This window comes from Bombina bombina, chromosome 4, assembly GCF_027579735.1.
Source record: "Bombina bombina isolate aBomBom1 chromosome 4, aBomBom1.pri, whole genome shotgun sequence".
Classification (NCBI taxonomy): domain Eukaryota; kingdom Metazoa; phylum Chordata; class Amphibia; order Anura; family Bombinatoridae; genus Bombina; species Bombina bombina.
The window spans coordinates 641,897,782-641,910,260 of NC_069502.1; the positions used below are offsets into that span (position 1 = coordinate 641,897,782).

The window sequence follows — 12,479 nt, forward strand, 5'->3', positions numbered from 1 at the left end:
ATAATTGTAGGTAGGTGGCAGCGATGTTAGAAAGGGCAGATTAGGGGTCAATACTATTTATTATAGTGTTTGCAAGGCGGGAGTGCGGCGGTTTAGGGGTTAATACATTTATTATAGTGGCGGCGAGGTCCGGTTGGCAGATTAGGGGTTAATAAGTGTAGGTAAGGTAGCGGCGATGTTGGGGGGGCAGATTAGGGGTTAATAAATATAATATAGGGGTTGGCGGTGTTAAGGGCAGCAGATTAGGGGTTCATAGGGATAATGTAGGTTGCAGCGGTGTCCAGAGCGGCAGATTAGGGGTTAATAATATAATGCAGGTGTCAGCGATAGCGGGGGCGGCAGATTAGGGGTTAATAAGTGTAAGGTTAGGGGTGTTTAGACTCGGAGTACATGTTAGGGTGTTAGGTGCAGTCTTAGAGAGTGTTTCCCCATAGGAAACAATGGGGCTGCGTTAGGAGCTGAACGCTGCTTTTTTGCAGGGTTTTTTTTTCAGCCCAAACTGCCCCATTGTTTCCTATGGGGATATTGTGCACAAGCACGTTTTTCCAGCTTACCGCTACCGTAAGCAACGCTGGTATTGAGGGTTGAAGTGGAGCTACATTAGGCTCAACGCTCCCTTTTCTGAGCCTAACGCAGCCCCTCAGACAACTCTAAATACCAGCGTTGTTGGAAGGGTGCGTTGGGAAAAAAAGCAGCGTTAGCTACGCGGGTCTTTACCGACAAAACTCTAAATCTAGCCGTTAGTGTTTAAAGAAATGTATCTGAAGTAAACCACCTTAATAAATTGCCAATAATCATCTGAACCAATGGAGTCTTTTGAGGACCTTTAAAAGGGTGTCTATTCATGCCTGGATTCTATCTTGAAAAAGCCCATTGCAGGGTGAAACGCGTTGATGGTACACAGGCTGACATATAATTGTGCTAAAGGATTAGCACTACTATACTAACAACATCTGATCCAGTGTTTAAATCATTGGGACATTGAAGGATATTAGCAAATAACCCGGGTTATAACCTATGCAACAACCGATATAACTTGCGTGCTATAAGCACTAAGTGCAAGGAGATTTATATTGCAACCTTCTACCTAAGTTTGCTATATTTCCAGAAGAGAAACTTTGTATCTAAAATCAGCTCTAAGAAAAACCGCTATACAGAAGCTGTGACGTAAGATCAAGTCACGTGACCGCTACAGAGGAGCTTGGCAAGACGCCAAACACACGCTTGAAGTACTGCGGTAAGAAATAGAAGCTGAGAGCATAGCTCACGCAGGTAAACATTGTTACCGAATGTCACCAAATAAGTGGGACAGCGGACACGCAATTTCACAGTAAAATCTGTATGCTAACATTACTGATACTAACGACTGCACCCTGAAAAAGGAGACTCGGCACTAAGAGACAGTATACAAACGTTGGCTCCCTTAAGAGGCATAACGACCTTTCCTCTATCACAATACAAAGTCTTACGTAGACACCTTAATAACTCACTGAGTCCCAAGTGGATAATGTTTAAAATGTCTTTTTAAAGTGGCAATATTTTTGCTCTGTTTTTGTGTGGTGGTATGAGATTGTAATATTACACATTCGATAAGATTGGATAATAACATAAATGTATTAAGGTAACTTACATACATAATCTGCATTCTGATTGCTTTTATTTACATTAAAATGTAAGGATTTTACAAACTCTGCATATTATATTGAGGTCCTTTTTTATTTAATACATCACAACACGAATATTAATGTATCTGAGGATAATCTTTGATATCTTTAGCTAAACCATAGCGCCCTCTAAATTTTTCTCTTTGTTTTTTTTTATATTAAAAAAGCACTTTACAATATACTTCCATTATCAAAACGTGCACAGTTTCTGAGGCTCTATCTCCTACTGAGCATGTGCAAATAAGCGCAGTATATATGTATATGCATTTTGTGATTGGCTGATGGCTGTCACATGATTCAGTGGGGAATTGGAAAAACTTTGATATTTGACAGAAAATATTCTACTGCTCATTTCAAATTCAAACTACGTTCTACTGCATTGTCTTTTTTGTTATTAAATTCTACTGTATATAGAGATTCTTTAATTTTACTTTTTATATTCCTTAAAATTCAACAGCAAAATATTCCACATACAAATAAATTTTGCATTGTAACATTATTTTGTTTCTTGTATAAACAGAAATCAAGGATCTGCTGCCATCTCCTGGCTAATTATCCAAATTACAGGTTTTCAAACCGTCAAGAAGAGAGTTTCATCTTGAAAACATTTTTAATGCATTTTAAAAAACAGCAAAATATTATTGTGTATAAATGTGTTGTAACATGAACCCCCACATTTGTCTTTTGTTATTCAGATAGAGAAAACTGTTTTAAAAAACATATTTGTGTTAACTTTCCTCTCATGGTATTCTTTGCTGAAGCGCATACATAAGTAGGTAACGTACACATGTCTGAAACACTAAACGGCAGCTAACACTGCTGCCTTCTAATGCCCTTGCAAATATTTAACATTGACTTTAACAACAAATATGCTGCTATCTATTGATCCAGACACGTGCTTCTAAGCCTACCTACCTGCGTTTCAACAAAGAATACTAAAAGTAAGAAGCAAGTTAGACTGGAAACGTAATATTAATTTGTATGCTCCATCTGAATCATGACTGAAACATTTTTTATTTCATGCCCCTTTAAGAATTAAACTTAAATATTCACATTCATACGCTGGAATAATAATAATAGTGTTGCTTTATCCATAGAGAGAAACATAAAGCTATGTTTACAACAAGATTAAGATGAATAGATTGTGACTTCTCATTCATTTTAACATGCAAGAAAAAATAAGGCTTAATGTATTCATCAAACTGTAAACCCCATCTCACAAACAACAGGCTGTGAAAGCGACAGTAAAATTAATCTACACAACTTAAAAGTAAAAATATACCCGCTATATATTATGAGTACAGCTACGTAAAAACTAGAACTATGCAAGCTGGCTGCTAAGATGCATTAGAGATACTCATTTTCATCAAGTATACTGCTGTTCTGTAAAATGGTGATAGCTTCAGTAATCGTACAAGTAAAATCATTAAAACTGTATATCAGAGGTTAATGAGACCAATAAAGCGCATATTATAATGTGCCAAAATGTCTGCTGCTTTTAGTACGGGTAATGGGTGATGCAGAGGCTACCTAGTCCTAGAAAGAGTACACCTTCAGCAAATGCTTAGAAGTGGTTACCTGTAGCAAGGTCCTAGACAAACCGAGCAGCCACCTGAAATAAAATTATTTAAGGGGTTTTGGAAGAGTTTACAGACAACAAAATGCCGCACTGGTTATTGCATAAAGTATTTATTGCACTGGTTGTGTGGGATCTTTTAGTCTTGGCTAGTTCTAGTAGCACAGTTTATTTATTGTTTCTGTGGCCGTCCATCACTTCTGTCACAACTCTGATTAGCAAATATCAGAGGATACTTGTTGCAGCGAAGAAATCCACAATACTGTGCTGGCATAAGAGGATCTAAATTTCCATGATGCCGCCCCTATTTACACTGGAATGTGAAGGTTCGAGCAAGTTTTTGCACAGCAGGTTTGAAGCCAGATTTGTCACCTCCTACAAACTATTAGAACACCAGTAACTGTGGAAATAAGAAGACTAGCTGAGCTGTTTTCACCTCATGCATAGTCGTCGTTAATCTACACAATCCTTTCTTCTTCTCACAGCTATTAGTAGATAGGCCATGCTTTCTGGGTAGCTCTTCAAAACTTTTTTCTATGGCACGAGAGTCCAACAGAAACACTCCCACTGAAATGAATGGTTCCAGTATTTGATGTTCAGAGCATATGGGCCGCCAGATCTCACCAAGTCCAAAAGAGTTCTAAATTATGTGGCTACCATGCCTTCCAGGAAGTTCTTTGTTATTATGTCAATAATGGCTTCCAGTTCTACACTTTTTGAGTTTTGGGAAAACGATTTAACAGAGGTTGGCTTTATCTACTACATAAAAACTTTGTAAAAATAAATAAAAAGTAACTGTAATATTTAAACACACTACAAGTGATTAGTCATTCCACCTGTAATTATATTTGACAACTGTGTTACCTTATGTACCTCAGTCAACCATGATGAAAGACTAACATGTGGTTACCGCTATCCATTCATTACATATCTGCCCAAGAGCAATTGCATCTATAGCACAAAACAGTTATATATTATGGTTGAATTTGTATCAGAAACAATCCAAGATTTAGACCTATTACTCACTATGCAGGTTCTGGATGTGAAGGAGAGACACATATATTATGATAAACAAATATGTTTGCGTAATTTGTATCCATTTCGACGAGCTTTTGATAAGCAGGCCCTAAATGAGATGACTGCAACTCCGCTGTCAGAACAAATGTAACGTATTACAATTTGATGAGACTTTAGCCTTTTGGGGTTTAATGCATTGAAGCTTTTTTCTCATGAACTGCTGATCCAAAGAAAAAGAGAGAGACTGATAGAGTTTGTATCCAGTGCCAAATCAGCATGAAACTGAAATATTTATATTCTGGCAATTCAGAACATATTTGATTGGCTGATTAATGAGATCACACATCTAAGGCAATTGTTTCAAAGAGAGAGCTAATTTCACGCACAAAATATAGCAGCATCAAGTTTTTATTTACTGGGCAACAGATCAAAATATTATAAGACTTCAGAAGAGCAATGTGAATAAATTCTATTACTTACAACAGAAAAATAACAACTCAATTGTTCCAAATGCTTTTTATACATCTATCTTCTTCTGGTTCTATGGTTAGCATGCACTTTTCCTTTATTACAATATATTTCAGTTTACTTAACCATAAGCATCATTCTTAGTATTAAATGTGACAACACAGCAAGAAATTCATTACTAATGGGATATTACATTTAAACTATGTAGAGCAGAAGAACTGGTCTCAAAACATCAGCTCAAAGAGGCAGTGTACTGTAAAATTGTTTTACACATCCCTTAATGTGCTTCCAATTACTTGATATACTAGCTGCAGAGTAAAAAATGCATACAAATTGCCTTATTTTGGTTTATTTTTGTATATGAAATAGCTGGGGGTCAGTTCTTTGAAACCACAACCCATAAAAATCAGATTTCCTTATTGCATCACTTTATGTACAAACACATGCGTGTTTATATTATCTCTGTATACCAAAGCCCAATACTTGGAGAGAACAATTGAAAATTAACATTTTATTTCTCATCTCTCCTACCTCCCACTGGGAGTGTAATTTCTTCCGCATCTAGTCTCTACTTAAGTATAGGAACTTTCAGTGTAGGTAGGGATAACACAGGCAAAATCAGCTATTTCAGATGCCAATATAAAGGCAAATTAACTATCTGTAAACAATTCAATACACTTTCAGCTGGTAAAACGGATCACTGGGATCAAATTGAAGCGGTTATGATTAACTGTCCCTTTAAAATTAAGTCAAACTGAAGAAGACTAACAGTACCACAGTTTACCCTCTTACACCTGTATCCAAACAAGACTCATTACCAAAGGAGGTAGTGAATGCCAATACCCTAGATTCATTTAAAAATAGTCTGGATACATTTCTGTAAATAAACAAAATTCATGGATATGATTGCTAGTATTAAATGGGTCACCTTTTAGTGGGGTTATTTAAGCTTAACTGGAGCTTTTTGTAAGTTTTAGATTTGTATAGGTTGAACTCGATGGACTTCGGTCTTTTTTCAACCTTATCTACTATGTTACTATGTTAAAACAGATCTCCTATGCAGATCCCCAAAGGCTCTGCATAACCAAACCTAAACTTATATTATGTATCTTCCTATAAACTCAAAGAAACACAATGAATTCTTCTTACTAATCTTAATGTTATTCTCCCCCTCTCTAGAGAAATTGTATGTCTACTGGGTGAACCCAATTAGCATAGATAGCTAGTAATATTTGATATGGTAACTCCCCAATGTGTTTTGTTGAAACGAGTAATAAGTCAGGGACTACAGAGAGCTGAGCACTTTTACTGTACTGTCCAAAGTCTGTTCTTATTCCTGCAAATTAAACAGCTGGTCTACTATGTACATGTGACCAGATGCCTGACGAACAGGATATTAAGAGATGATTTCAATTACAAAAACTATATCTTTGATTGTATTGGTGGTGTTTTGGCACAAGCTAGAATTCATTGTAAGCTCTTTTGAAATTGTGCCCGTTGCTAGTATTTCAAATAAGTTCCTCATTGATTTATTATTCCTAAGATCATACTTTGATCTATGTATACAGTTGGCAACAGCACACTCTTCCCCTAGGTTTGAAGGAAACTTGGGAAATGACCATCTGGGCAAAACACCTGTTGCCTGAGTTCATATTTGCTTAGTTGTGTAGTTTTACAAATAGGAAGGTAAACAAACTGTATCTTACTTATGCACATCTCCACATGACTACATTTTACAAGCACAGAAATGGATTTATTCTAAATGCAATTAGGAGAAATATATTAGGGGGAGTGCTAAATGAACTTCATTTTTCATGTAAAGAAGTGCATTTAAAAAAAAAAAAATATTACATTTTTTTTTATTGCATACAGTATCTCTATCCCTCTTCAGCAGTGGATCTGTAGGAGTTGTCATTATCATCCAATATGCAATAGTAGGAAATACATTTGCTCTATTACATTCATTTTAAATTACTTTTTGCCAGAAGAAATTTATTTAGATAAAAGTTTTTTCATGCCATCTAGATTTACACACAGACATTGGCTGCTTGTTCTATTCTTAATGAGATTTGGGAGAAAGACTAAATGAAAGATGGGCTTATCTAGGGCACAATGAAGAAGTTAACCTGTTTTGTCTTTTGTTGAAGGGACAGTCCACTGTAAAAATCTTTTTTCCCTAAATGTGTTCCCCATGAATTGTTATATCAAAATAGGCTCTAACTAAACTGCTTCCCTTTCTTACAATACTTAGAAAGAACAATTGAAAATTAACTTTTAGAGTTGTATCTCTTTCACCTCCCACTGAGAGTGTAATTTTTTCCGCTGCCTGTGTTAACATAGTTTCTCAATAGCCTATACCTAGGTATAGAAACTTCAGCTTTTTATAATGCCAATATAAAGGCTATAGAGCTACTTGTAAACAATCGAATGCACTCCAGCAGGTAAAATGGATCATTAGGAACAAATTAAAGGAGAGAAAGTTTTTGGGTAACCTGTCCCTTTAAGTTCCACATATTTGCATACACTGCAATTTTGTGCTATATACAGAGTCTATATAGTCCACAAAATATAACAAATTGGACTTCTACTTTATATCATATGTAAGTGACGTATTACACATATTACAGTTATAATATAGTCACTCTAGCAGTCAAGGAGTTAATGAATAGATGTTCCAGAAACAAAATGTTTTTCTTTATTGGGAGACTGAACAGTCTGGGAGCTGACTGCTGACTTCTTTACCACAGCCTTTACTAGGATATTGTTCAAACTTTCACAATGAACTGGAGAATCTTGATGCACAAAATATGAGACCTATGACCTAAGGAACTTTATTTTGAAGTGGGGAATCTAGACAGACATATCACTCTGAATATTGTCTGCAGCCTCTACTTTATAATATATATAACATATAAAAAGAGAAGATTGGTTGTATGCCATCATTATAATAAAATGGATGTTACTGTGACAAAAACATACTAACAAATTTCTCAAATACAGTAAATGATATTTCTCATCTCTATTCAAACATCTATCTTGCTTGATGAATCAGGACTAATGATCACATACAGGTATACCCCCCCTCATACAGCGGGTTAGGGCATATACAGGTATACCCCCTCATACAGTGGGTTACGGCATATACAGGTATACCCCCCTCAAACAGCGGGTTAGGGCATATACAGGTATACCCCCCCCTCATACAGCGGGTTAGGGCATATACAGGTATACCCCCCTCATACAGCGGGTTAGGGCATATACAGGTATACCCCGCTCATACAGCGGGTTAGGGCATATATGTATATGCCCTAACCCGCTGTATGAGGGGGGGTATACCTGTATATGCCCTAACCTGCTGTATGAGGGGGTATACCTGTATATACCCTAACCCACTGTATGAGGGGGGTATACCTGTATATGCCCTAACCCACTGTATGAGGGGGGTATACCTGTATATGCCCTAACCCGCTGTATGAGGGTTAGGGCATATACAGGTATACCCCCTCATACAGCGGGTTAGGGCATATACAGGTATACCCCCCTCATACAGCAGGTTAGGGCATATACAGGTATACCCCCTCATACAGCGGGTTAGGGCATATACAGGTATACCCCCTCATACAGCAGGTTAGGGCATATACAGGTATACCCCCCTCATACAGCGGGTTATGGCATATATAGGTATACCCCCCTCATACAGCGGGTTAGGGCATATACAGGTATACCCCGCTCATACAGCGGGTTAGGGACCGGAGCGAAGTGAAAACCGCCTTAAAGTGAAACAAGGCAGGTTTAGCTTTCTTTTCACTTGCCAGTGTGTTTAAAAACTTGAAAAAATGTTTGAACTAACATATATTAGGGGTGCAATAGTGCTATGTTTAGTTTAACACTAGCACAGCACAGTATTCAATAAATACTGTACCTGTACATATTGCCAGACTATAAAACTGAGACACAAATTGCACTGTAATGCTGTAAACAAAGTGAACTAAGCATAACAAAATGGTGCCAGTCACTTTTCTCGCAATCTCACGATGATTACAGAACTGTTTCAAAATCCTTGGAGGTTGAACTTCAGCGCCACAAAGCGCTGTATTAGCGAAGAGCTGTAAAGTAAAGCGCTGTAACGTGAGGTATACCTGTACACTCAGAAAAGACCTCACTTAGCAGTGTAAAAATAAATGCCAGAACTTGTAATGTGTAAATGAAAGGCATATTAAATACAGAAGACAAACTCCACAGTCTAAATCTCACAGATACTTAAATGAACACATTTTTTAAAAGGACCATTGAACTTGACATTTCAACAACGCATAAAATATTTAATTCTTGCAAGTGAAACAATATTGCAATATACATTCATTATTTATTTTGCAGTCTTTTGCTGTAAATTACATACTGTATAAACGTTGTGCTTGCAAGACTTTCTTTCTCCCAGGGAGGCTTGGGTTAATACTTTTAGGAAATTTAAAGTGAAAGTCAATCCTAGTGTTTGTGAAACGCTAGAATTTACCATTGGAACAAATAAAGGGGACTTTCATTCATGAAGTATAAAATACTTCATGCTGAAAGCTCCTTTATTTATTCCAAGCGATCACTGCACTGAGCTGCTAAGGTAGCCCACCGGCAGAACGCTATTTTCTCTATCTGGCAGAGAGGTGATGTTTCCACCTCTTAGCCAATAACATTGCGGGAAATCCGGCTTGGTGCTGCAATATGCAAGTATATAAACATCTGAAACAGAAACGGAAATCCAGAAAAAGAGTGACACTTTTTTAATACTGAATATCTGTGCGAAGAGTCCTACTCCCTGTTACTGGTATATATTATTTTTTCCATAAACGGAATTCTTTTGGGAGACTGTAACAGCTAATATGGGTCTCCTCCCATACTTACACCGAATCTTGAAACCAAATTGAGCCTGCACACTCAGGAAGAATTTAGAATTGTGGTACAATAGAAGGACTATATCTAATCTTTGTTCTAAAAAGCTTTTTTTGCTTCTCTTATTGTATCTCTTTCTTGAGGCAGCCTCACTTATTGTTAGTTTTACTGTTATTATATTCTTATTTCTGTGGTTATATATTGCTGATTACCTTTGCTACTGGAAGTTTATACTTTATACAATACCATTCTCAGGCCATTAGGCCCATATAATCCTTATGACTAACACTATATACTGTTACTATGTTACTGGACGCAAACTACCATCTCTTTAATTATGTCCATCAGGATTTAGATTATATCTGGATATTAAGTACATCTAGTTTATGTACCTTGTTTGATTGCATTATTACCCTCCTATTTCATCCTTTTTTACGTTTCTGTGTCCCATTCCATGGTATTTTTGCATAAATGTTTTTGAAAAAGAAAACAAACTTTTGAAACAAAAATGAGCCCCAGTAGATGATGTCTGAAGAGGGCAGACGTGTTCACGTGTGTTTACTACACGGACTGAGCATCTTAAGGGGTTTTACTACAATACTAAACCAGATAAAAACGTAACCTCTTACAACATCAATGTCCAGCAAGAACAAATGACTCAACAGGTCCACAGTAATAGTAATCATAAGCAGGACAAACTATCTCCAAAACTTGCAACAAAGACAGAAGCTTACATTTGTGGCCATAAATAAAGAGAAGACTATTTGAATCAGTGAATGTTGATGTGAGCATGTTCTTATCAATGGAAACTGGATTCAACCATTTCAAATCCTTAGAACTTTTGAATAGCTGAAATAATATAGCAGTAACTTTTTTTTCACTATTTTAATCTTTTTTAGGCACAAACAAAACTACACATTTCAGTAGACTGAACGTAATATCCCATTAATAATGAATTCATTCATATTTAGTCAAAGCATAACATTAGACTAAGAAGTAGATTTGATAAGAACGCTTAATTCTATTAAACACTGATTACTTATTTTTAACTTACCAAAATAAATTGTTGCTTCAGTGTGATAATAGCCATTCGGTTGTCTTTTCTTTACCATAGAGCACAGATCAATTTGATGAAATACTTCATCTCCAAAGTTATGATAATTGAAGCTCTCATAGAGGCCAGGGTCAATTTTTTTCAGCCCCTTAACAGAAAAAAAACCTATTGTAAACTAATTGCTAAATACCGAGACAAAATCAAGTACCTTCCATTAGCTAATATATCTCTTATATTTTGGTATATTATACTATATAAAAACAAGTAACATAATGTTGATCTAAAAAATGTTTTTAGATATATAATATATATATATATATATAGATAGATAGATAGATAGATAGATAGATAGATAGATAGATAGATAGATATAGACAGACCTTATTATGCTAAACCAGGTTTTCTTGAAGGGTATAATCATAGTAAATGACCCAGTATGAAATTATTATGATACATAGCTGTGTATATAAGACTAATAAGCCTAATTGTAAAATACTTCAAATAAGAGAACATAAACATCATAGCTTGTATTTTTCATTGTAAATTGTTATTGGAAAAAGTCAATATTCAAATATTTAGGAGTTTTTGGAAGAACGGGCTAACGCTTACTGCTGAACTATAAAGCTTTTATATAAAGTAAAATAAAAAGGAACACACTATTGTTTACATAAAAAAATAATTATTTGTAATTTCAGTTGTAGCCTTACTACATGTATACAAATGAACTTGCTGGTGTTAAAATGTAGAGTTGGAAGTTTAAAACCATCTTCCGCAAAGGCCTGAGGGCCAGAAAAACGATTCAACAGTTAATCTAATTGTTATAAGTAATTGGGAAATCAGAATATGTTATAACAGAAGTAAATAAATACAAACACTCACAGACAATATTCTGAGCCTTGCATTTTATAAACAATGTATATTATTTTCTAGTGAAGTACATCAAATTAGTAAACATAGCTCACCTGTTTACGAAGCTTTGGTGCCCTTGATAGCTTCATGAAGGTTAAATGAGGAACAAAACTCTTTAAACCCATAGGAGAGAGCCCCTTTTCTTTAAAAATCTTCACCAGTGTGTCTAGAAAATATAAAGCCATCTATATTAAAGCTTTTCAGGGCAGTTTCAAAAGAGTGGTTTATACAGAAGAAAATACTTTAAACAGAAAGTTAAATTATGTTACCTGGCACAAAATGATGTTACAATCAACTGAGAGTTCCCTATGGGAGAATGGCCAAAAATGCCCTCTCTCTCTTTTACCATCTTAAAAAGGGTGTGTTACCTTACTGACCCGTTCCATTCTTAGTGAGTGCGTAGAATAGACTGAAAAACTATTAAATGATTCATATCTTATATTATCTAGATCAGTGGTTCCCAAACTATTTCAGGTCACTGCCCGCTTTGTTCAATAAAATCACCATCAGCACGCGGCCCTAACGAAACCCATAAAAATAATATTCAGACCAGCAGTGCTTAACCCAAAATAAAGATAATGGTAAAATGCATTCTAAAGGAGTAACAAGTAAACATATTAAAATTTTGAAAGAAAATGTTTAAATGTTATTAAAACTGTATTATCTTTATCTTCTGATACCAGCTTTTTAAAGTTGATAGCCACTGTGCAAGAGTCTTATAAATCCCATTTAGTAATAATTTAACTGTTCAAAAACTGTTAATCCAATGGATAGGCTTGATGAAGTGAAACCAATTTCCCAAGCTCTGGTTTCATTTCCCTTAGCAGGGGTCTTAAATCGCCATAGTTGGAGATGATTTCTTTGCTTGGAGCATAGTTGTACTACTGCACTAAAAAATCAACTTTAT

At 35.8% G+C, this 12,479-nt stretch overlaps 1 protein-coding gene across 2 annotated transcripts in view; it reads right to left on the reverse strand.

Annotated features, from left to right (window-relative positions):
- LOC128656660 (uncharacterized) overlaps positions 1–12,479 on the reverse strand; it is a 110,895-nt gene that overhangs the window by 38,031 nt on the left and 60,385 nt on the right. For both annotated transcript variants that reach the window (XM_053710683.1, XM_053710684.1), the window contains 2 exons: positions 11,626–11,738; positions 10,664–10,811 (listed from right to left, as the gene is read on the reverse strand). In XM_053710683.1, coding sequence (XP_053566658.1) covers positions 10,664–10,811; positions 11,626–11,738 — 261 coding nt within the window. The remainder of the gene's footprint in view (positions 1–10,663; positions 10,812–11,625; positions 11,739–12,479) is intronic.